Source organism: Salmo salar, chromosome ssa09 (assembly GCF_905237065.1).
Source record: "Salmo salar chromosome ssa09, Ssal_v3.1, whole genome shotgun sequence".
NCBI classification, from domain to species: domain Eukaryota; kingdom Metazoa; phylum Chordata; class Actinopteri; order Salmoniformes; family Salmonidae; genus Salmo; species Salmo salar.
In genome coordinates, this window is record NC_059450.1 from 118,319,941 (window position 1) to 118,341,265 (window position 21,325).

General features: G+C 43.4%; 2 protein-coding genes and 1 long non-coding RNA gene across 3 annotated transcripts; 1 reads left to right on the top strand and 2 right to left on the bottom strand.

Moving 5' to 3' along the window:
* Window positions 1-1,335: 1,335 nt before the first annotated feature.
* Window positions 1,336-9,061, bottom strand: LOC106612703 (potassium channel subfamily K member 6). The gene is made up of 3 exons (XM_014214130.2): window positions 8,535-9,061; window positions 4,410-4,805; window positions 1,336-2,619 (listed from the first exon to the last, which is right to left on the bottom strand). The coding sequence occupies exons 1-3, from the start codon at window positions 8,848-8,850 to the stop codon at window positions 2,387-2,389; spliced, it is 945 nt and encodes a 314-aa protein (XP_014069605.1). The 5' UTR covers window positions 8,851-9,061; the 3' UTR covers window positions 1,336-2,386.
* Window positions 8,237-12,764, top strand: LOC106612707 (uncharacterized). Its single transcript, XR_001330351.2, has 2 exons — window positions 8,237-8,392; window positions 12,134-12,764. It is a non-coding gene; the product is annotated as an uncharacterized lncRNA (long non-coding RNA).
* On the bottom strand, window positions 11,135-18,458 carry LOC106612702 (uncharacterized). Its single transcript, XM_014214128.2, has 6 exons — window positions 17,762-18,458; window positions 14,667-17,119; window positions 13,395-13,546; window positions 13,105-13,229; window positions 12,541-12,655; window positions 11,135-12,210 (listed from the first exon to the last, which is right to left on the bottom strand). The coding sequence occupies exons 2-6, from the start codon at window positions 16,864-16,866 to the stop codon at window positions 12,085-12,087; spliced, it is 2,718 nt and encodes a 905-aa protein (XP_014069603.2). The 5' UTR covers window positions 16,867-17,119; window positions 17,762-18,458; the 3' UTR covers window positions 11,135-12,084.
* Window positions 18,459-21,325: the final 2,867 nt, after the last annotated feature.

Consider the following 21,325-nt stretch of genomic DNA (forward strand, 5'->3'; position numbering starts at 1 on the left):
CTCCCCTGACAACGCGGGGCCAATTGTGCGCCGCCCCACGGGTCTCCCGGTCAACTTCGACAGAGCAGCTAGTGCGTTAGACCACTGCGCCACTCAGGAGGCCCAAAATCACTTTTTTTAATGGCATGCATATTTAAGAAACACTGCATTTGCATCCATTGCCACAGACTTGCACTTCCATTCTGACCTTGCAAACATCCAGTGTCGTCAGTTAGGAAAAAAAACAACTGCTCAATTTGAAGACACACCTTTCAGTCATGCAATTAGACAAATTGTAATTATCACAAAAATATTTATATGTATTCAGACCCCTTGACTACTCCCACATTTTCTTACGTTACAGCCTTATTCTAAAATTGCTTAAATATTTTTTTCCCCATCAATCTACACACAATACCTGCCTTTTTGCAAACTCCAAGTGGGCTGTCATGTGCCTTTTTCTGTGCAGTGGCTTCTATCTGGCCACTCTACCGTAAAGGCCTGATTGGTGGGGTGCTGCAGAGATGTTTGTTTCTGGAAGGTTCTCCCATCGCCACCAAGGAAGTCTGGAGCTCTGTCAGTGACCATCTGGTTCTTGGTCACCTCCCTGACCAAGGCCCTTCTCCCCCGGTTGCTCAGTTTGGCCAGGCGGCCAGCTCTAGGAAGAGTTTTGGTGGTTTCAAACTTCTTCCATTTTAGAATAATGGAGGCCACTGTGTTCTTGGGGACCTTCAAAGCTGCAGAAGTTTTTTGGTACCCTTCCCCATATCTGTGCCGACGCGAGCCTGTCTCAGAGCTCTACGGACAATTCCTTCAATCTCATGGCTTGGTTTTTGCTTTGACATGCACTGTCAACTGTGGGACCTTATATAGACAGGTGTGTGCCTTTCCAAATCATGTCCAATCAATTGAATTCACCACAGGTGGACTCCAATCAAGTTGTAGAAACATCTCAAGGATGATCAATGGAAACAGGATGCACCTGAGCGAAATAAGGTATGTTTTTTAAATTTGAATAAATTTGCACAAATTTCTAAACCTGTTTTCACTTTGTCATTGTGGGGTATTGTGTGTAGATTCATGAGGAAAAGGGAAGGGGTCTGAATACTTTCTGAATGTCCTGCATGTTCAGGTCATATGTAGATATTACATATAACAGTCCCAAACTGTAATTAAAATGCCACAATCTCCCCATTTATGTCTGTTGGGAAACATGGGTTTGGGCCCTCCAACATTAGTTCACTGGTTTAATGAACTGGACAATTACGTTCCCTTAGTAATATCAAATGAGGATTCAGGAATGTGGTGTGTTGTCCACTATTACTGAAGCATGACACTTGATATGCATGAACAAACAAGAGTGAATTTAGTTTAATAATTGTGTTATTACATTGGTTAATTATTACATTCATTTAAAAAAGTGACCCACTTCCTTATGTAATAATCAACACAATGTAATAATTACATTATGCACAAAATTTAGCAATTTATTACATTATCAGCATTTATAACAAATGCAAAAGTTATTACATTAGCAGCCATTATGTTGTTGGTAGTTATTACATTGTCATTTGCTACTACGTACATTGACAAATTTGACATGCTAATTTGACATGCTAGTCCTGAACAATCTGTCACACAGCTTTCACAATGACACTTCCTAACGTTGGACAAATGACAAGTACACATCACAACACATACTTGGTTTTTATTTTCAATCCTTTTGTTCCCTAAATTTGTTATCCTTCAGATGATATCTTTATCTTTTTTTAAACACATGACCATGTCACAACAAAGCCGGGAAGGCCCACGCTAGTCCTGGGAATGTGCTCCATCATATGACTCAAGACAAAGTCTCAAGCAATGGCTTTTTCCACATATTTACTAGGGAGGGGCAACAAACTCTTTCAAAAGATGGCCACTATAATGAGTTTGTTTAGTTTTGAAATATCAGATATTTCTGTATGACCTTCCTTGATCAACCCTGACCTAAAACCACAAAAGGGTACATGAAAATACATCCACAAGAAAATATCAGTATATGATACTTAAATATTTTTTGGTATGAAATTTAAAAAAACCGGATAAATAATCAGAATCAGTCCCAACCAGAAGTGTTCTCTGTAGGTTATGGAATAACAACCTTTTGCCTCCTTGACGAACAACCCTCGTCAAGTGTCAACTGGTGCAGCTGTAGAGTTTTTGTTTCTCGTTGGTTTAGTTGAGCTGTCGTAGCAGGAAGGTCTGACCTGAGCCATGAGTTCCCTCACAGTGGTAAAGATAGTCTTTGGTGCCTATATAGTGTCAGGTTTTAAACTCATCCCTGTGTTGCTGTAAAACAGTGACTGTTGTTTAGCTGTTTAACCTGACTGATGTAAAGGAGAACGGGCCAGAGTGGAGTGAGTCCTTATCGTTTGATGGTGTTATAGGAGGTCTGGGAGGCCGGATCCAGGGGCTTGGCTGAGGCCTCCGCCTCATGCTGGTCCTCATGGCCGGCCTCGATGATGGGCTCCTTGTCCTCCTCTATATCCTCGTCACAGTGGGGGAGCTGGAAGAAAGAAGTCAGGCCATGCAGGTCGGCCATCCGGTGGAAGGCACGCAGGACCAGGTACATCATCATCAGCCCTACAAACAGGTACACTGCAGAGGACAGAGACCACAACATTAATTCAACATCAGCAAGTACACGCTGTGGGAAGAAGCATTATACATGGACACAGTCACTGGTCTCACAAAGCGCAAACTCACCACACTGGTGTGCTCGAGGTGTATTCCTGCTGGACAAGAAGACCAGCTATTCAACAGGCTTCCTCACGATACAGGTATGCTTATATGCCATATCATGGTTCATTTGTTGTTTCAACAGTTGTTTCAACAGTTGTTTCAGTGCAGCTCAGTAAGCAGAGTAGACTTACACCTCCCTTGACTTAAATTCTGCCATGCCATGTTGTGGGGTATTTATTTGACAGGAAAAGTATATTCCGATATGAGCAAAACAACCTATTTTCTCAGTAGTTTAAACTTTAATGAGAATTACACCCAAAATTGTAGCAATTGTCTGAGAATGGTGCTGGACCATACGACATAATTTTTTTTTTTAAAGGGTAAAGTGTGATGAACAAGCTTTAAATAAAAGTTAAAATCCAGGTCATGTGACAACATCAACCAAAACACAGGGCCCTAAAACAAGGTTGAGACAATACCACAGAGTACAACAAACACCACTAGGCTCTAAACAATGAGGTTATTTTGAGAGAGAATAAAAAAAGGGTAATTCCAGTAATTCAATTATACCATAACTCTGACAAATGTCGTGACAATATGAAATGCCTCCAAGTACAAGTTGGGTAGATGGTGTGGTATCCTTGACTCCTTACTGCAACATGCCCTTAAGATGAGAGCAATTTCACCACACATTGCACTCTTCCCAAAACAAATTCACCAATCCAGTATACCAACCAAATCACAGACATTGTGAAATACATGGAGGGGGCAGTGGAGCGACACTTTAGTTTCCTCCTGAAAACCACAAGGGGGCCTCCTCAGACTTCGACAAATGTACAGTACAAATATACTCAAACGATAAACCGTACTGCATATTTGCAGTATCAGAATTACATGTCTAGGGTCAATACAGGGATAAGGAATGCATCCATTTTCTTTCATCGGCTGAACCATGTTAAAATCGGGAGACTCACGCAGTCTCAGCATTCTGACTAATATCTCCTGTCATTTGGCCCACAAATGTTGGCTCAGGACATTGAGCACAATGAAGGGCACAGGTGTCCTGTCCTCTCATCTTCAAATTATGAGTATTTCAAATATATATCTTACATAAGCACATTTAAAAACTAAAACAAAAGAGCATTTACTAGTTCTTAAAATGGCTTCCTTGGACGTTATAGATCCTTTTGACCGGAGTGCACTACTTGAGAGGAGGAGGAGCACTCAGGAAGTGCCAGTTCTCACATCCGAGGTGTGAAAGTTCCTGCGGTTCCACAGAGACAACACCATATTCCACCAGAGGGCCTAGCCATCTCACTGCTGGACAAGATGTCACATTCTGGCTTCTCTAATGTGAGGTGGTGTTGGGGCCGAGCGTCTCCCACTTCACTCAAGTGTCTGCACACGGTCAAAATTGTCAAGTCCACTTATTCCTATGCACATCCCTCTGTTTAAAATATTGATGCAAACTCCACACAATCGTTCAGTCACTGTTCACAATATTATTTCCTTGTTTTCTATTCAAAAGGGGAAAAACATTTCTAACTCGAAATCATGAACACCAATATTTAAGTTGAATGGGTAATGAGTATCACCAAATTTATATGACATTAGTCTGAGCTGTGTCATGAGCCATGTCGGTGTGCCACACCCTGTTATCAAACACACTCAGACTAGTAACACACTCAGACTAGTTCATGACTCACCCATCACAGAGATCTTATACAGCGACCTGAAATTCTGTCCGGGCTTCTCGCCGGGCACGTAGTCGCCCAGGCCGATGGTACACAGCGTGATGAAGCAGAAGTATATGGCGTCCAGGAAAGACCAGGTGTCCTCGATGTAGCTGAACACCACGGCGGGTACCACAAAGAAGCCCAGCACCACAAGCAGCAGCAGGATGGCGAAGTGGACAGCAGTGGCGGCGAGAGGGTCCAGGCCGATCTTCTGGCGGCACATGCTGATGGGTCCGTAGGTCACCAGGTGCATGAGCCTCTGGACACAGGCGGTGAGCACCAGCATGGTGAAGGGCACTCCCAGCAGGGCATAGAAGATGGAGAAGGCTTTGCCCGTGTCCGACAGGGGCGTAGTGTGCCCATATCCTGGGTAGGGTGGAGAGAAAGTATGAGAGAGAAAGAGAGACAGCACAAGTTTATAGAGCTAAGAAATGATTAGGATCCCATACAAGCAAACACAGTACAATAGCAGATAACATGCTGTTGCCAGAGAGGTTAGTGATCTCGCCATCTAGAAAATTAAAGCTATGATGGGAACAAGTCGGTTATCATTGAACAAAATGAAAGTCAAAACAATCCACTGTAACTAGGCCACTCAGGAACATTCAATGTCGTCTTGGTAAGCAACTCCAGTCTATATTTTGACTTGTGTTTTAGATTATTGTCCTGCTGAAAGGTGACTGAACCAGGTTTTCCTCTAAGATTTTGCCTGTGCTTAGCTAATCCGTTTCTTTTTATTACAAAAAAACTCCCTCGTTCTTGCAGATGACAAGCATACCCTTAACATGATGTAGCCACCACCATGTTTGAATGTATGAAGAGTACTATAAGTGATGTGTTGGATTTGCCACAAACATAACGCTTCGTATTCAGGGCAATAAGTTCATTACTTTGCCACATTTTTTGCAGTATTACTTTAGTGCCTTATTGCAAACAGCATGCATGTTTTACCATATTTAAAATTCTGTAAAGGCTTCCTTCTTTCACTCTTAATTAGGTTAGTATTGTAGAGTAACTACAATGTTGTTGATCCATCCTCAGTTCTCCTATTACAGTCATTAAACCATTGGCCTCATGGTGAAATCCCTGAGCGGTTTCCTTCTTCTCCGGCAACTGAGTTAGGTAGGGTGCCCTTATCTTTGAAGTGACTGGGTGTATTGAGACACCATCCAAAGTGTAATTCATAACTGCACCATGCTCAAAGGATATTCAATGTCTGTTTTGTTTTTTTACCCATCTACCATTAGGTGTCTTTATTAGTTTTCCTGGAATCAGCCAAACCCAGATTTGTCCGTCAGACTGCCAGATTGTGAAGAGTTATTCATCACTCCAGAGAATGCATTTCCACTGCTCCAGAGTCCAATGGCGGCGAGCTTTACACCACTCCAGCCGAGGCTTGATATTGCGCATGATGATCTTAGGCTTGCGTGCGGCTGCTCGGCCATGGAAACCCATTACATGAAGCTCCCGACCAACAGTTCTTGTGCTGATGTTGCTTCCAGAGGCAGTTTGGAACTCAGTAGTGAGTGTTGCAAACAAGAACATACAGTGCATTCGGAAAGTATTCAGACCCCTTTACTTTTCCACATTTTGTTACATTACAATAACGCTAAGCACACAACCTCACCTCGACGTCACGCGTCCGAATCCGTATCACCAACCAACATAGATACAGGCTCTTATACAGTGAAAAGTCGTGGATGCATTGGCACCGTCATTTTGAGTAATTAAGTGATTTGTTTTCTGTTAAAAGTCAAAATGATAGCATAACCTGTTTCCAGTTGATGACAACAGCCACGCAAATAAGACAACAGGTTGTTAGGAAGTTAATTCTGCGATATTGATGCACATATTGTTAGAAAAACAAGGCCGTTTGCAGACGCTATAGTAAAAAAACAAAGTTAAGGCAGTTGACCGCTGTGGGTTCTAAAGGGTTAACCAACTAACCAAGGATTTAAACTTAACCTTGCATAATCCCCTAGACGCAGTTGCACCGTTAAAAACAAACTAAATTGTCACAAGAAACTAGCTCCCTGGTATACAGAAAATACCCGAGCCGTAAACCAAGTTTCCAAAAATTGGAAAGGAAATGGCGCTCCACCAAATTGGAAGTCTTCCAACTAGCTAGGAAAGTACCGTGCAATATCGAAAATCCCTCACTGCAGCTCGATCACCCTATTTGATAGTGTTGAAAAGCTAACTAAAAAGCAGCATTCCTTCCCCAAGTGAGAACTGCCTTCACTTCAGCAGTGATGAATTCATTAACTTCTTAGAGGAAAGCACCCTGATCATTAGAAAACAATTAGCCCATGACTCCTCTTTGTATTTGCGTATTTCTCCAAAACTCAGTTGTCCCAAGTCCGCACAGAACAGCCAGGACCTCGGATCAATTTAATCCTGTGTCATTTTGACACATTCACAAAAATAGTCATGGCCTCTAAACCTTATTCCAACTAAACTACTGAAAGAGCTACTTCCTGTGCTTGGCCCTACTATGTTGAACATAATAAACGGCTCCCTAGCCTCCAGATGTATACCAAGCTCACTAAAAGTGGCAGTAATAAAGCCTCTCCTGAAAAAGCCAAACCTTTAACCCCCAAAATATATTTTAAAAAATATATAAAGAAATCTGACTATATCAACTCTCATTCCTCTAAAAATGTTTTGAAAAATCTGTTACTCAGCAACTAGCTGCCTTCCTGAAGACATAATTCATACGAAACCATCCAGTCTGGTTTTAGACACCATTATACTACTGAAACTGCCCTTGTGAAGGTGGTAAATTACCTAACGGCATCTGACCATTAGAAGGCTCTGCGTCTGTCCTTGTGTACCTAGACCTTAATGCCGCTTTCGACACCATCGATCACCACATTCTTTTGGAAAGATTTGAAACACTAATTGGTCTACATGGACAGGTTCTTGCCTGGTTTAGATCTTATCTGTTGGATTGATATCAGTTTGTCTCTGGATGGTTTGTCCACTGGCAAATCAATGGTAAGTTTTGGTGTTCCTCAAGGTTCTGTTCTATGACCACTACTGTTTTCACTATATACACACACAGAGTATATCAAGCATTAGGCACACCTTCCTAATATTGAGTTGCACCTCACCCCCCCTTTGCCTCAGAACAGCCTCAATCTGTCAGGAATGGACTCTACAAGGTGTCAAAAGTGTTTCACAGGGATGCTGGCCCACGTTGACTCCAATGCTTCCCACAGTTGTGTCAAATTGGCTGGATGTCCTTTGGGTGGTGGTCTATTCCATTCTTGATACACAGGAAACTTGTGTGAAAAACCCAGCAGCGTTGCAGTTCTTGACACAAACCAGTGCGCCTAGCACCTACTACCATACCCAGTTCAAAGGCACTTAAATCTGAACTCATGAGAGGCTGCAGTTGCTCTGGGTCTGCTTACCCACATTCTTTTATTTTAGAGTTCATTTCCTGCAATTATACACATTTAGTCATAGCATGATGCAAAATGTTTGCAGTTTTTAATGATATCTGAGTGAGACTAACTTAGAAAATCAATGGGGGTCCTCGGCAGGTAATTCAACCATGATAACAATATTAGATAGCTGGCCGCTAAACTAATTTAGTCATCTAAAAAATGTTAGCTGACATGGGCTAATTGACTGACTATCAGTGATTGACATAACAAGAGTAAAACTCCTGATTTCGAAATTGCACCTTGTGTAGTCAGTCTACTAATCTAGATTGCAACGGTAAATTGAGACCCTGATTTAGTCAGTGGAAATGGATCTGAGGGCTTTCAAAAGGAGAACCGCCAGTTGCCCATCCCTGCTTTAACGACTTTAAAGCACTGATACTGAGGCAAAGTTACCTGAAAAAAATCACATGGGCCCATTGATGTGTGGCATGTTTTGGTCACGGAGTACAAAAAATGCCCAGCTACAACTGTAATTGTAATCTGTAACCAATCAGTGTTTCCGTGAGTATATCTTGCAATATTAGCACTTACATTGTTTAGAAATGTCTATGGATTTGTCTTACACGGACCAGCCGAAACAAAACGAAATCGATGTAGGCCTAACAAAGACAAGTGACGTTAACGTTATAGGCTATTTACTTACCGACTGTCGTTACTAAAGTGTTGGCGAAGAACAAAGAGGAAGCCAAGTCCCAATTAGAACTCGCAGAAGAATTCGGAAGGATAGAAATCCCATACTGATTGGCTTGTAAAACTCTCTCCAAGAAGTTTTCAAGTGATGTTGCATTGACGCAACTTTGGTTGAGAAACTCTTCTTTCAGGACTTGTATGTCTCTTTTTAGTTTGTCCTCCACCGGCCGTTCGATGATGGAGAAAACGAACGCTCCAAACAACAGATACGCAACATAGAACAGTATAAAACCTGTAAGCAGTATCCAAGATTTGTACCACGAAGACATTTCCCCTATTTTTCTGCTTTCAATGTCATCCACCAAACTGTGACTTTGTAGCCTACTTCCCTGCCTCCGTCCACTCAAGTTTTACGTGTCGGCAGTCCTCCAACCCACTGTTACAATTTTGACAAGGATGTGTAAACGCCTAGAACTCTGCAAATAAACATGTTGAGAAATACACTGCTCCCTACTGTTCCTCATGATAACAGCATGTTCTTAGTCTTTTACGTTATATTTATATCTGCAATAATGTGAACGTTTCAATCACCTGAATAAACCCCAGAAAATAATCCAAGAGCTGAAGCAGAAACAGTTAGGTGAGCTACAACACATTTCCTTTTCTGCCCCCCTTCATTACCCTTTTCTCTTTGGCGTTTACAAGACTGGATAAGGAAAATATAGGGAAAAGGCTCAAACAGGTGAAACTATAGACCAAATGATCCAGTTAGTCTCAGATCTGTGAACACTAAAGTGAAGACCTATGGGGCGGGCCAAAAAGGAACTAGAGTATACTGCCTCACTCTCCTAGTTTCATATGTACATAATGGCTTCATATAGTTGTTATTGCAGACAGAGATTGCTTTGCCTTGAGCTTTTATGTAAAACTAATACATGTGATTAGGGGAGCCATCGTGTCACATGCTGCAGCTGAAGAAAATAGTAACACCAGGAAATGTTTTTCTTCTTGCCAACCATGCACTGAACTATACCAGGGCAATGTGCACAGTGCGCATTAGGCAAACAAACTTGACTTTATTTGATAGCTTGCCAAAAGGTCATCTAAGGCCACTTGCATATTTTCACTTTAACACAATCAATGCCACAATATCTGGTGAAAATAGATTCTCTGACTCAGCAACTTCCTATTAACCAATTCAGCACTACTGACAGCCACAGATTACTGCATTTGGGGCCCTGGGGAACCTACCTTTTTTTAGGAAAACAGCTAACTTACTGCATTTCAACACATTTTGCCATGGTGCAGAGAAAAAAAATAGCTGTTTTATAATGCTATACATTTTATCATGAGGCTGAGGTAATTTTGCAGTTTTAAAGCTAATTTCCTGTTTTTCTACATATTGTGCCATGGGAAAAAGAGAAGAATGTGCTGTTTTACAGCTCATCTCATGCTATTCTTCACAGTTTGCCATGAAGCTGAGAGGAAATTGTGCAGTTTTAAAGCAGATTTCCTGGAGGTCATGGACCCCAGGTCACTTGTCCTGCGTGACTGATCGGTAATCTGGCCCTGGCCACAGACCAAAATCTTGTACATGACCTCCTTTTGGGCCCCTTACCTGTCATCATCATACATGGGAGACGTCACAAATGTGCCATTCTGATAGGGGGCATTCTTGGCCACAAGGTTAGAGTGGGTAATGAACTGAGAATAGCATTGCTCTGTCAGTTTTCCTCATTAGCAGTCTTAGGTAATGACTTGAAGGCTTTGCACAGTCTTGCCAGTGGTTACAGCTAATTGTGTGCTAATTCAAAGTATGTCATTAGCTGTAACCACTGGCAAGACTGTGCAAAGCCTTCAAGTCATTTGCCAGTGTGGTTGCCTTTTGACCCATTAAACTTTTTTGTAGCGCCGTAGACCATTCTAATTGACTAACAGTGTAGGTTCCGTCCCTCTCTTCGCCCCAACCCGGGCTCGAACCAGGGACCCTTGCACACATCAACAACTGACACCCCACGAAGCATCGTTACCCATCGCGCCACAAAAGCCGCGGCACTACTTCAAGTCTCAGAGCGAGCGACGTCACTGATGAAAATGCTATTAGCGCGCACCACCGCTAACTAACTAGCCATTTCACATCGGTTACACTCACCCCCCCTTTTGACCTCCTCCTTTTCCGCAGCAACCAATGATCCGGGTCACGGCACCAATGTAACAGTGTAGGTTCCATCCCTCTCTTCGCCCCAACCTGGGCTCGAACCAGGGACCCTTGCACACATCAACAACTGACACCCCACGAAGCATCGTTACCCATCGCGCCACAAAAGCCGCGGCCCTTGCAACACAAGGGGAACAACCACTTCAGGTCTCAGAGCGAGTGACATCACTGATTGAAACGCTATTTGCGCGCACCACCGCTAACTAACTAGCCATTTCACATCGGTTACATGTAGCTTGTAGAGTACTATTTTCTCCCCTTTCTTTTGTTGTTTGCTGTATTGGTTTATAGTGAGTATTGCGTCAAACACCCAAATAAGATGACTGTTTAGGTACTTAAAAAACTATACAGTATATCATAACATTAGCAAAAGCTTTGAGGATGGAAAACAGCAATCAACGTATCATTTTATTACATCAATTAACAAGTTGACTATCTATTTTTATCAATTTGAACAACTCAGAAAATCTGTATTTTTCTTGAGGAATACATATTATGTACAAATGACAAACATTCACTACATTTTCTGTAGGCCTAGTGAGTTGCCCTGGGTTACCCACAAACAACAATCAATAGAGAAACAAATAGAATCTAAACATGACTTGACTGCTTTTTGTGATCTAAAACAAACGTGTACGGGTAAAATAACACGTTTTCTCTTTGCCAGCACAAAACAACTGTATTCTGACAGCCAGAAACACCCCAATTTAAATGTAATCATTTCAGTAAACATGGTAATTATTTACTATGATAATAAGAAAAGGAGCTGTGATCCATGTGAGCTCCAATGTTTGCTAAATCTACAGTATATTCTGCTCCAGAGTTGTCACCGGCACGTTTGAGCCAGATCACGTGACAGGAGAGGATAGTATGTGTTTGTTGTTTGTGTCCATGTCAGTGTGTGTGTGAGAAAGAGGGTGGGAGTGAACAAAGGGGGGGTAGGGGTATAGACATCCACTTCTCCGGACAAACACTAATTACTTTAACATTTCCTATAGTCCATAAGAATAAGATTTATAAGAATGTTAACATTTGCATGTATTTTAAAAATATCTGTGAGACAAAAATTACAATTAGTGCTTCATTTTATCAAATTTGTCACAGGTATGCATCGGTGATCTAACTCCAGAGAAGGTAAAGCAAAACAGGGCATTATTAAGGGTCACCATATAGTCAGGTGGTCCAGTCGGCCCAAGGAGAGCATCCTCTGAGTTCTGAATCTTGTGAAATGTTTAGTTATTTCTCCCCATGGAGATGAAGACTGTGTCCCATTAGTGGTTTGGCATGGACAGGCATAAAAAAGGCTAAATGTGTTGTTGAAGGTCAGGGAAAGTGGACATTTTGGTTATTCCATGATGTTCTTGTTGACATACGATAAACGTCTCTTCCCACAGGCCTGTGCATGCTGACTGGACGAGGGGAGGCCAAGACAGGGACTGTAGTTGGCTGCTCGGTGCCCAGTCATATTTTCCTGCAGAGGTGAATAAATGATAACTCTTCTAAATTGACAAACTTTACATCAATTTACATGAACTGTAGTCAGTTGTTATCTGAGTGCCAGTGCAGAGAACAGTCAAATGACTATGCCATACTATGATGCATGACCCATTATACATTCTATGATTATAGGCACTTCAGTTTGGTTTAACATGCTGTAGCATTTGTCATGGTGAGCCTTATGTTAAAAAGCTATACTAACATAAGATTAGGCTGTATCATTTCAGCCTCATAATATGAAACAGTGTAGGCCTGTTATTACTTTTAACAGCCCATTACACTGATTACAGATGATAATTCTCACCGTGTTACACTGGTCCAAATGTAGCGACTGTAGAAGACGTTCACGGGAAACAGCATTTGCCCTCTTATATTTCAAGCCAAACATCTTGTTCAAGTCATGGAACCCATCGAGTAAGCTACAAGACAAACACAGATATGTAAAGTAAATGAATGGCAGATGTAAGCACCACAGTTATGAATAACACCACAGCCTATTAAATAATTGTGAATCTATCACTAAACCAATACTGATTCAGTGCGTGAAATATTGTCTAATATGCAGCTCATCTCTGGTCATGGGTTCAAACAGTAGGGTAATTGTTCGGTGGTGGTGACATTTCATGCTATCTCTGGCGCTATCTTGAAGGTCATAATTTCTTCCACTAGATGGCAATATATAACAACTATGTCAGAATGTTCCTTATCGTTAATTATAAAACTGTCTAGATTATGCTTCTAACTGATTTAAAATCCGAGCTGAAAGGAAATATAAGTAGGATTTTCTGCTAATACAGGATCAAACTTCCAAATCATTCCTTGAGCTGGATTTTAATAAAATATCATTATGGTTTCTTGACCCACTTACCCATGATCCTCTGCAAAGCTTTCATGATCCAAGACGCCTCTGAGGAGCTGGCTGAGTGTGGGAACAGCATCACGATCATACGGGGGAGAAGACAGTGACGGGAAGGCCTCCACAAACACTTTGTTCTGAAAGATGGAAATAATGGAAAATGAAGAAAAAATGTGTATGTCTATCATTTCCAGTCAGTCCCATGGACCATGTACTCCTGGAGATATAAGAATATGCAATAAATTGACTCCTTGTCTTTTGTAGTCACTTCTGAGGAAAGCTGGAAAGATTTAAAGGCCTACCACATTTTGCGTGGCAGAGAATCTGCCCCTTGTCTCCTCCACAGCATTTGTGGGCCACCACTGTTCTCTTGTGTCTTGCCCTTCTCCCGCTGTATCCTTTGGGAAGGCTGTCCAGGCATCCTCTGATTGTTGGAATGAGCTGTCTGTCCAACCTGAGGTCCAATGGGTAGACTCATTGGTGATATAATGGTTTTCAAGTGCAGCATGGAAACATTAAGAAGGCATCTGAAATGAATCATTAGACACTAGCTAGATTCTATTGATTCTATATGATCTGTATTCCATGCACTGAGTCGACCTTAAAGTGCAGGGACCTGGTGTATGCTCCAAATAGACAGATATTTAGCATGCTGTCCTCATTCAAATGGCAACAAATAGTCATTTTTTGGTAGTTGACCTGTTTTTTTCCCCTTCTATAATCTGACAACTATTTTTGAAACTTTGATTTATACACCTTGGTTAAAAGTCACTGCAAGTGCCATTGCTTTAACTGACATATGACATAATCATGACAACAACAATGATTAGACCTTTGTTATTACCATTAGACACTAATGATTGGGAGTTTTGTCTTTGCATGATGTTTGAGGTTAAATGGGGATGGAACATTGGGATGGATGGGCTGTCACCCTGCATGGTCTCTCCCAATCACAGAGGAGCTGCCTGCCCGGGTCTCTGTCTCTTTAAACATGGAACCCCATGTCCTGAGGCTAACACGCCTTACATCCCAAAGCAGAGAGCACTAGCACTACCTTCACATGAGTTTGGGAGAGGGCCCTCAAGAATCCAGGTCAGACCAGACTAACTGATTATTTATTTTATTTAACCTTTATTTAAACTAGGCAAGTCAGTTAAGAACAAATTCTTATTTACAATGACGGCCTACCCCAGCCAAACCCGGACAACGCTGGGCCAATTATGTGCCGCCCTATGTGACTCCCAATCACGGCCGGTTGTGACACAGCCTGGACTCAAACCAGGGTCTGTAGTGATGCCTCTAGCACTGAGATGCAGTGCCTTAGACCGCTGCGCCACTCGGGCATTGGGAGCAACGTGTCTACATGAGTTACCGCTACTGTTCACATCAGAGCTCTTTGTGGTTTTCAAAAACCTTTCCATGTTCTGCTGTTACTGCTGCCTCTGTCACATTTGCATAATCTAACTGGAGCATGTGATAGTCATTAGACGTTTCTGTTATGTGTGTGTAGTGTCTGGATGTCTTTAAAAAGAGCTCCTGTCACATTTCTGAGGTGCCATAGACTGGGGACTTACCAACACTCTCACTTTTCCAAGAAGGCACTAGGGATGATGCAGTGAAGCTGTCGTCCCCGGGTGTCTGCTCCTCTGCCTGCATGAAAAGCCCAAAGTCATCCTCCCCCTCTGGCCCCCCATTCAGGAACCCCCTGTTGGAGGCCACCTTGCTCTCGTCCAGGCCCCTCTTCCACTCCTGCTCCCCTGGGCTCCGTAGCAGAGGCACCAGAGCCCCACCTCCAGCATCTGTTTGCCCCCCATTCGGAGCAGGGAGGCCTGTTGCCATGGCTCTTGAGGAGACCGGATTAGGCAGCGAGTGTGTGACAGAGGTAGCAGGGCCAGCAACAGCAGAGCCTTGTAAAAGGGAATTAAATTGCCTAGTCCCTGTCTTCCTCCACCCTACTACGGCCTCTTCAGTTAGGTTAGCTGGTAAATCTGAAAAGCACCTCTCTTCCATCCTACATGTCTCCTCGGACTCATGGTCCTCCGTTGCCCAGTGAGGCCCTCGCTCAGTTCTCTGGGATATGATGTCTCCCCTTACCAGCCTGGCCTCATCGTCTGTGCTCCTGACCTCAGGCAGTATCTCTCCATGCTCCCCACAGAGCTCCCTAATTGCTGGTGCTGTTGACTGGATCCCCTCCTCCCCCTCTATCTCCTCTTCCTCACAGACGCCATGTACAGATTCCTGTAACCCTTCTTTATCCACTGCCACAGGATCTTTTTCTTCTGGCTGACATTTCTCACAAAGCTTATTGTATTGACTATCTGATTTAGTTTCCTGATTTATCTGACCATAGCCAGTCTCATCAGAAGCAGTAGAAATGCTGCCCTCTACTGGTGTGGGTGGTTGAGTGGAGCAGTCTTTGAGGCAGCTTCTCTCAGAGCAGCAGTGGCTCTCTGAGGTTCGAACATCGATCCACCTGTTGGGCAGGTTCCCCTCAGCTATCTCCCCGGTCCCCCTTAGCCTCTCTGAATCACACTCTGCAGACTTGATATGATCCACAAACCCAATCACAGCACCCATCACGCCATCAAAGTCTTCCACATGTCTTATGATACCACTGGCCACATCGTTGCCTCCAGTATGTATGTCTTTATCCCATAGTTTGTCCTGGAAGTGCTCCTTGTTGAGAGAAGTTTCAGGATGCAGCCCCTCCTGTGTGTGTGCGCTGTCTGGCTTTCCCCGGTCCCCAACGTCACTGCTGCAGTTTTCTGGGTCAGCATTGTCTGGAGGCAGGCAGGAGTCACAGGGCTTTGACCGGGTGAGACCAGTGCCATCCAGCACTTTCCCCTCCTCCTTAATCCCCTCCACACCGCAGCTGAACTGGTCCTGCTCACATACAGAGGCAGCTTCCCTCGGACCCCCGCTGCTCCCCTGCCCTCCTCTCCGCCCGTGACACTGGGTGCAGGTCTTGGTCTGAGCGTGACTGCATTTGGGGCTTCTAGTACTCCCTCGGTCTTGTTTTCCACTCGGAGTGTCCTGACCAGCTGTGGGAAACTCCCCTTTGTCCCTGCTTTCCTGGCTCCCTTCCAGGGTATGCTCGCCAGCATTCTCCCTGTTCCGCAATGTTCTCCCCTGGATGGAAACCACAGGCTTGCAGGATGTCCTCCACCTCTGGGCTGACCTCGATTTGACCTGGTACGACCCCAAGGGCCCTCCCATATCCCGCACCCCCATTTTCCCCACCGTGGAGGAGTCCCTGACCCCTCCCACTTTATCCCTCAGCCAGCTGCCCACCAGCGTGGAGGGGGACTGAGGGACCAGACCTTGAGTGCAGGGCCTTGGGCTGCCTGTGGAGTAGAGGCACCTTCCACCCTCCGTCTTGAGGAACAGACAGCTTGTCTGAGTCTGACCACCTCCCTCAGAGGCCTTCAACGTGGCCACAGTCACCAGTGCCCCCAGGCCTGTCTGTCTGGGGTTGGAGGCATAGTTGGAGTCCAGCGGTAGCCCCAGACCATAACCCAGCCTGCCCCACTGTCCCACTGGGTAGACATCTGCAGGCCTGGGGCACGTTCCTTGGGACCTGGGGGGAGGTGCTGCCCTCCTGCGGTTCTTGGAGCACGCAGCCCAGGCCCGAAGGCCCTTTACTAAGGGCATGTCCCCAAGCTCCAAGCGTCTGGTGAAGGGAAGATTGCTTTTTTGGCACTTCTGCAGCACCTCCCTGGGGGAGCCAGACATCTCCAGGCATGGGTAGTTGTTGTTATTGTTCTGCTGGATCATTGTTGCAGCCTTCAGATGATTAAGATAGTATCAAAAATATTCGCTAATGTGCAATCTTCAAACTTCTATGTACCTTAACAAGGAGGCTTCAACGCATGAAGAATAGACACTCAAAGTAATGACGCGCAGTGTATTTCTGAGTAATATTCAGTGACAGTGCTGTCAACAGCGTTCTCCATCCAGATACGCAGCTTCAGAGTATTTCTATCAACGGGTGTCAGGCATGTAAACCAATTCAGTTTACCTAAACAACCTAGAGGAGAAACAAACATTTGATCAGATATATAATTGAAAACATGATACAATACCTCATTTCATTTTGGAAAGGACGTTACTGTACAAAGACTCTCATAATCAAATAAAGCTACAAATCAATATCCGCTAGAGCCCACACGAGAGATTGAATGGCTGGCATTGTGTGAGAACCATGTAGCGATCCTCTCACACAATCTTAACTACCCACTTTGATTGGTGTTTCGGGGCTCAATCAAATGTTTATTTGTTCATATTGTATGTGCTCATGTTCATGTAAAATGTATAGTTCTAGTGGACATTATCATGATATATTATGAAGTGGAGGTTCTTGACCAAACCAAAAAATGTAATTCATATAGGCCATAGTAAATAGTGTACAGTAGGCTATATGGGTGATGCATGTATGATTAGCCCAGAAACAGTTGTAATTGACTATGCTGCGCAAACGGTCATTCCATATGCATCAATTGTTTCAAAGCCTACCAGTATGAATATTTAATAAGGAAGGTGCCTACTCAGACAATAAAATCATCATCGGGGTACCCAAAACAGTCACAATATTTTTCGATTTTAAAGGACGCTGTTTAAATCGCAACCACAGTTCAATATTGTCATCATCGTCCTTGCTTGCTTCTCTTACCATTTCATACTCAGATTCTCCGAGCTAGACGTTGCCAGACATCTAATTGCTGTTGGATGTAGTCTGCTTGACGTTAACCTTCATTTCATAATTGTCGTATTTGACTCGCGTCTGTCTGTAGGATCATTTTATGCGTCTCCCACGAACACGACTCCATGAGCATCGACCGACGAGGGTTTATTTAGGCTACTATACATACATTTAAAGGTGGAAAAGGTCCCCTATACCTGCATCGAAGTCAAAAGGCTGTTTTAAAAATAAAATCATATTTTTCTGTGAGTCTCTTTGCTCATCTTATTCGAGCCAGTCAGCAGACGCATCCTTACCGCAGTAACCTACCGTGCGTGCACCCAGCAACTAGAATGTCGGCGGCGAGCTACTTGCATCCCACTCACACGTAGCCTACGCAGCATCGCATCATCGCTGTAGCCCACTCTTGAGGTATGCCGCGTTCACGTTCCAGTCGGAACTAATGCAGTATCATGCATAACTACAACCAGTTAGAGCAAGTCGCAAACATCGGAAATGTTCGACCGTATAGTTATTCACGTGCTGCGTTCATTCAGATAGCAAGTCGAAATGTCCGAGTTTCCTTGTTACGACTAGCAGTTGAACGCGGCATAAAATCGAGTAGACACAATAGCGACACGTGATGATGGTTACAATTCCACCTATTGCCTAGACGAGACTAGAATAGAATTGTACATAAGCACATGATACTGCATTAGGATGTATGCCTATGCACTATTAACGAATGTAAGTGTTGGAAATAGTGTGATTGTGGAGCATGCATGTTATGGCACATAATATTCAGTGGTGTAAAATACTTAAGTAAAAATACTTTCAACTATTACTTAAGTAGTCTTTTGAGTGTATCTGTACTTTACTATTTATATTTTTGACAACTTTTACTTCTACTTCACAACATTCCTAAAGAAAATAATGTACTTTTTACTCCATACATTTTCCCTGACACCCAAAAATACTTGTTACATTTTGAATGCTTAGCAGGACAGAAAAATTGTCAAATTCACGCACATATCAAGAGACCATCCCTGGTCTACCCTACTGCCTCTGATCTGGCGGACTCACGAAACACAAATGCTTCATTTGTAAATTATGTCTGAGTGTTGGAGTGTGCCCCTGGCTATCCGTAAATAAAATAAAAACAAGGAAAGTGTGCTGTCTGGTTTGCTTAATATAAGCATTTTGAAATGATTTATACTTTTACTTTTGATAGTAATGTATATTTTTGAAATGACATTTACTTTTGATACTTAAGTAAATGTCAAACCAAATACTTAGACTTTTACTCAAGTAGTATTTTACTGGGTGACTTTTGCTTTTGCTTGAGTAATTTTCTACTAAGGTATCTTAACTTTACTCAAGTATGACAATTGGGTACTTTTTCCACCACTGATGATATTCATTTAGGCCTAATATACCACACAAAACAGGGATTTGAAAACAATGTTTTGGGATAAGTAGGCCACTGAGTGTATAAAACATTATGACATAGACTAACCAGATGAAACCAGGTGAAAGCTATGATCCCTTATTGATGTCACTTGTTAAATCAACTTAAATCAGTATAGCTGAAGGGCAGGAGACAGGTTAAAGAAGGATTTTTGAGACATGGATTGTGTATGTGTGCCATTCAGAGGATGAATGGGCAAGTAGGTGCCCATTGAATGGTAGTAGGTGCCAGGCGCACCGGGTTGTGTCAAAAACTGCAGTGCTGCTGGGTTTTTCACGCTCAACAGTTTCCCATGTGTATCAAGAATGGTCTACCATCCAAAGGACATCCAGCCAACTTGGCACAACTGTGGGAAGCATTGGAGTCAACATGGGCCAGCATTCCTGTGGAACGCTTTCGACACCTTAGACTCCATACCCCGACGAATTCAGGCTGTTCTGAGGGCAAAAGTGGGGGTGCAACTCAGTATTAGGAAGCTGTTCCTAATGTTTTGTGCACTCAGTATAAGCAGACAAGCCACATGTTGCCAGCAAAATAATCTAAAAATAATATGATATAACTCAATCTGCAGTGCCTTAGGAAAGAATTCAAACCCTATGACTTTTTCCACGTTTTGTTAGGTTAGAGCCTTATTCTAAAATGTATTAACTGGTTTTCCCCCTCATCAATCTACACACATTAACCCACAATGACAAAGCAAAAACTGTTTTTAGAATGTTTGCTAATTTATAAAAAAAATTTAAAACAACTGAAATATCATGTCTATATAAGTATTCAGACCCTTTACTCAGTACTTTGTTGAAACACCTTTGGCAGCGAATACAGCCTCGAGACTTCTTGGGTATGACACTACAAGCTTGGCACACCTGTATTTGGGGAGTTTCTTCCATTCTTCTCTGCAGAGCCTCTCAAACTCTATCAGGTTGGATGGGGAGCGTTGCTACACAGCTATTTTCAGTTCTCTTCAGAGATTGTCGATCGGGTTCAAGTCCGGGCTCTTGCTGGGCCACTCAAGGACATTCAGAGACTTGTCCCGAAACCACTCCCGCGGTGTCTTGGCTGTGTGCTTAGGGTCGTTTTCCTGTTGGAAGGTGAACCTTTGCCCCAGTCTGAGGTCCTGAGCGCTCTGGAGCAGGTTTTCATCAAGGATCTCTCTGTACTTTGCTCCATTCATCTTTCCCTCGATCCTGACTAGTCTCCCAGTCCCTGCCGCTGAAAAACATCCCCACAGCATGATGCTGCTACATGACATCACACACAAGATAGCCGGAGCACGCTACTTCAGTGTGCCAGATCAGGCTACTGGGCTATCAAGCTCACAGAAGAGTCAAATCCAATCAAAAATTGAAACAAATTGTATTTGTCACATGCAGCGAATACAGGTGTATTTCACCTTACCGTGAAATTCTTACTTACAAGCCCTTAACCAACAATGCAGTTTTAAGAAAATAGAGTTAAGAAAATATTTACAAAATAAACTAAAATAAAAAAATATATTAAAAAAGTAACACAATAAAATAACAATAAGGAGGGGGGTGGCGTCAATGCAAATAGTCCCGGTGGCCATTTGATTAATCGTTCAACAGTCTAATGGCTTGGGGGTAGAAGCTGTTAAGGAGCCTTTTGGACCTAGACTTGGCGCTCCAGCAGCGCTTGCCGTGCGGTAGCAGAGAGAACAGTCTATGACTTGGGTGACTGGAGTCTTTGACAATTTTTGGGGCCTTCCTCTGACACTGCCTACAGTATATAGGTCGTGGATGGCAGGAAGCTTGGCCCCAGTGATGTACTGGGCTGTACGCACTACACTCTGTAGCTCCTTACGGTCGGATGCCGAGCAGTTGCCGTACCAGGTGGTGATGAAACCGGTCAGGATGTTCTCGATGGTGCAGCTGTAGGGCTTTTTGAGGATCTGGGGACCCATGCCAAATCTTTTCAGTCTCCTAGGGGGGAAAAGGCGTTGTAGTGCCCTCTTCACAACTTTCTTGTTGTGTTTGGACCATGATAGTTTGTTGGTGATGTGGACACCAAGGAACTTGAAACTCTCGACCCGCTCCACTACAGCCCCGTCGATGTGAATGGGGGCGTGT

Excerpts from the sequence above, each read along its gene's own strand:
- LOC106612702 (XM_014214128.2), bottom strand. The coding sequence starts at position 16,866 with ATGATCCAGCAGAACAATAACAACAACTACCCATGCCTGGAGATGTCT. Across the intron at positions 12,656-13,104 it reads AGCTTTGCAGAGGATCATGG|CTTACTCGATGGGTTCCATG; the intron begins GTAAGTGGGTCA and ends TTTGTCTTGTAG. Across the intron at positions 12,211-12,540 it reads ATTTGGACCAGTGTAACACG|GAAAATATGACTGGGCACCG; the intron begins GTGAGAATTATC and ends TCACCTCTGCAG.
- LOC106612703 (XM_014214130.2), bottom strand. The coding sequence starts at position 8,850 with ATGTCTTCGTGGTACAAATCTTGGATACTGCTTACAGGTTTTATACTG. Across the intron at positions 4,806-8,534 it reads CACTTTAGTAACGACAGTCG|GATATGGGCACACTACGCCC; the intron begins GTAAGTAAATAG and ends CACCCTACCCAG. Across the intron at positions 2,620-4,409 it reads GTATAAGATCTCTGTGATGG|TGTACCTGTTTGTAGGGCTG; the intron begins GTGAGTCATGAA and ends TGTCCTCTGCAG.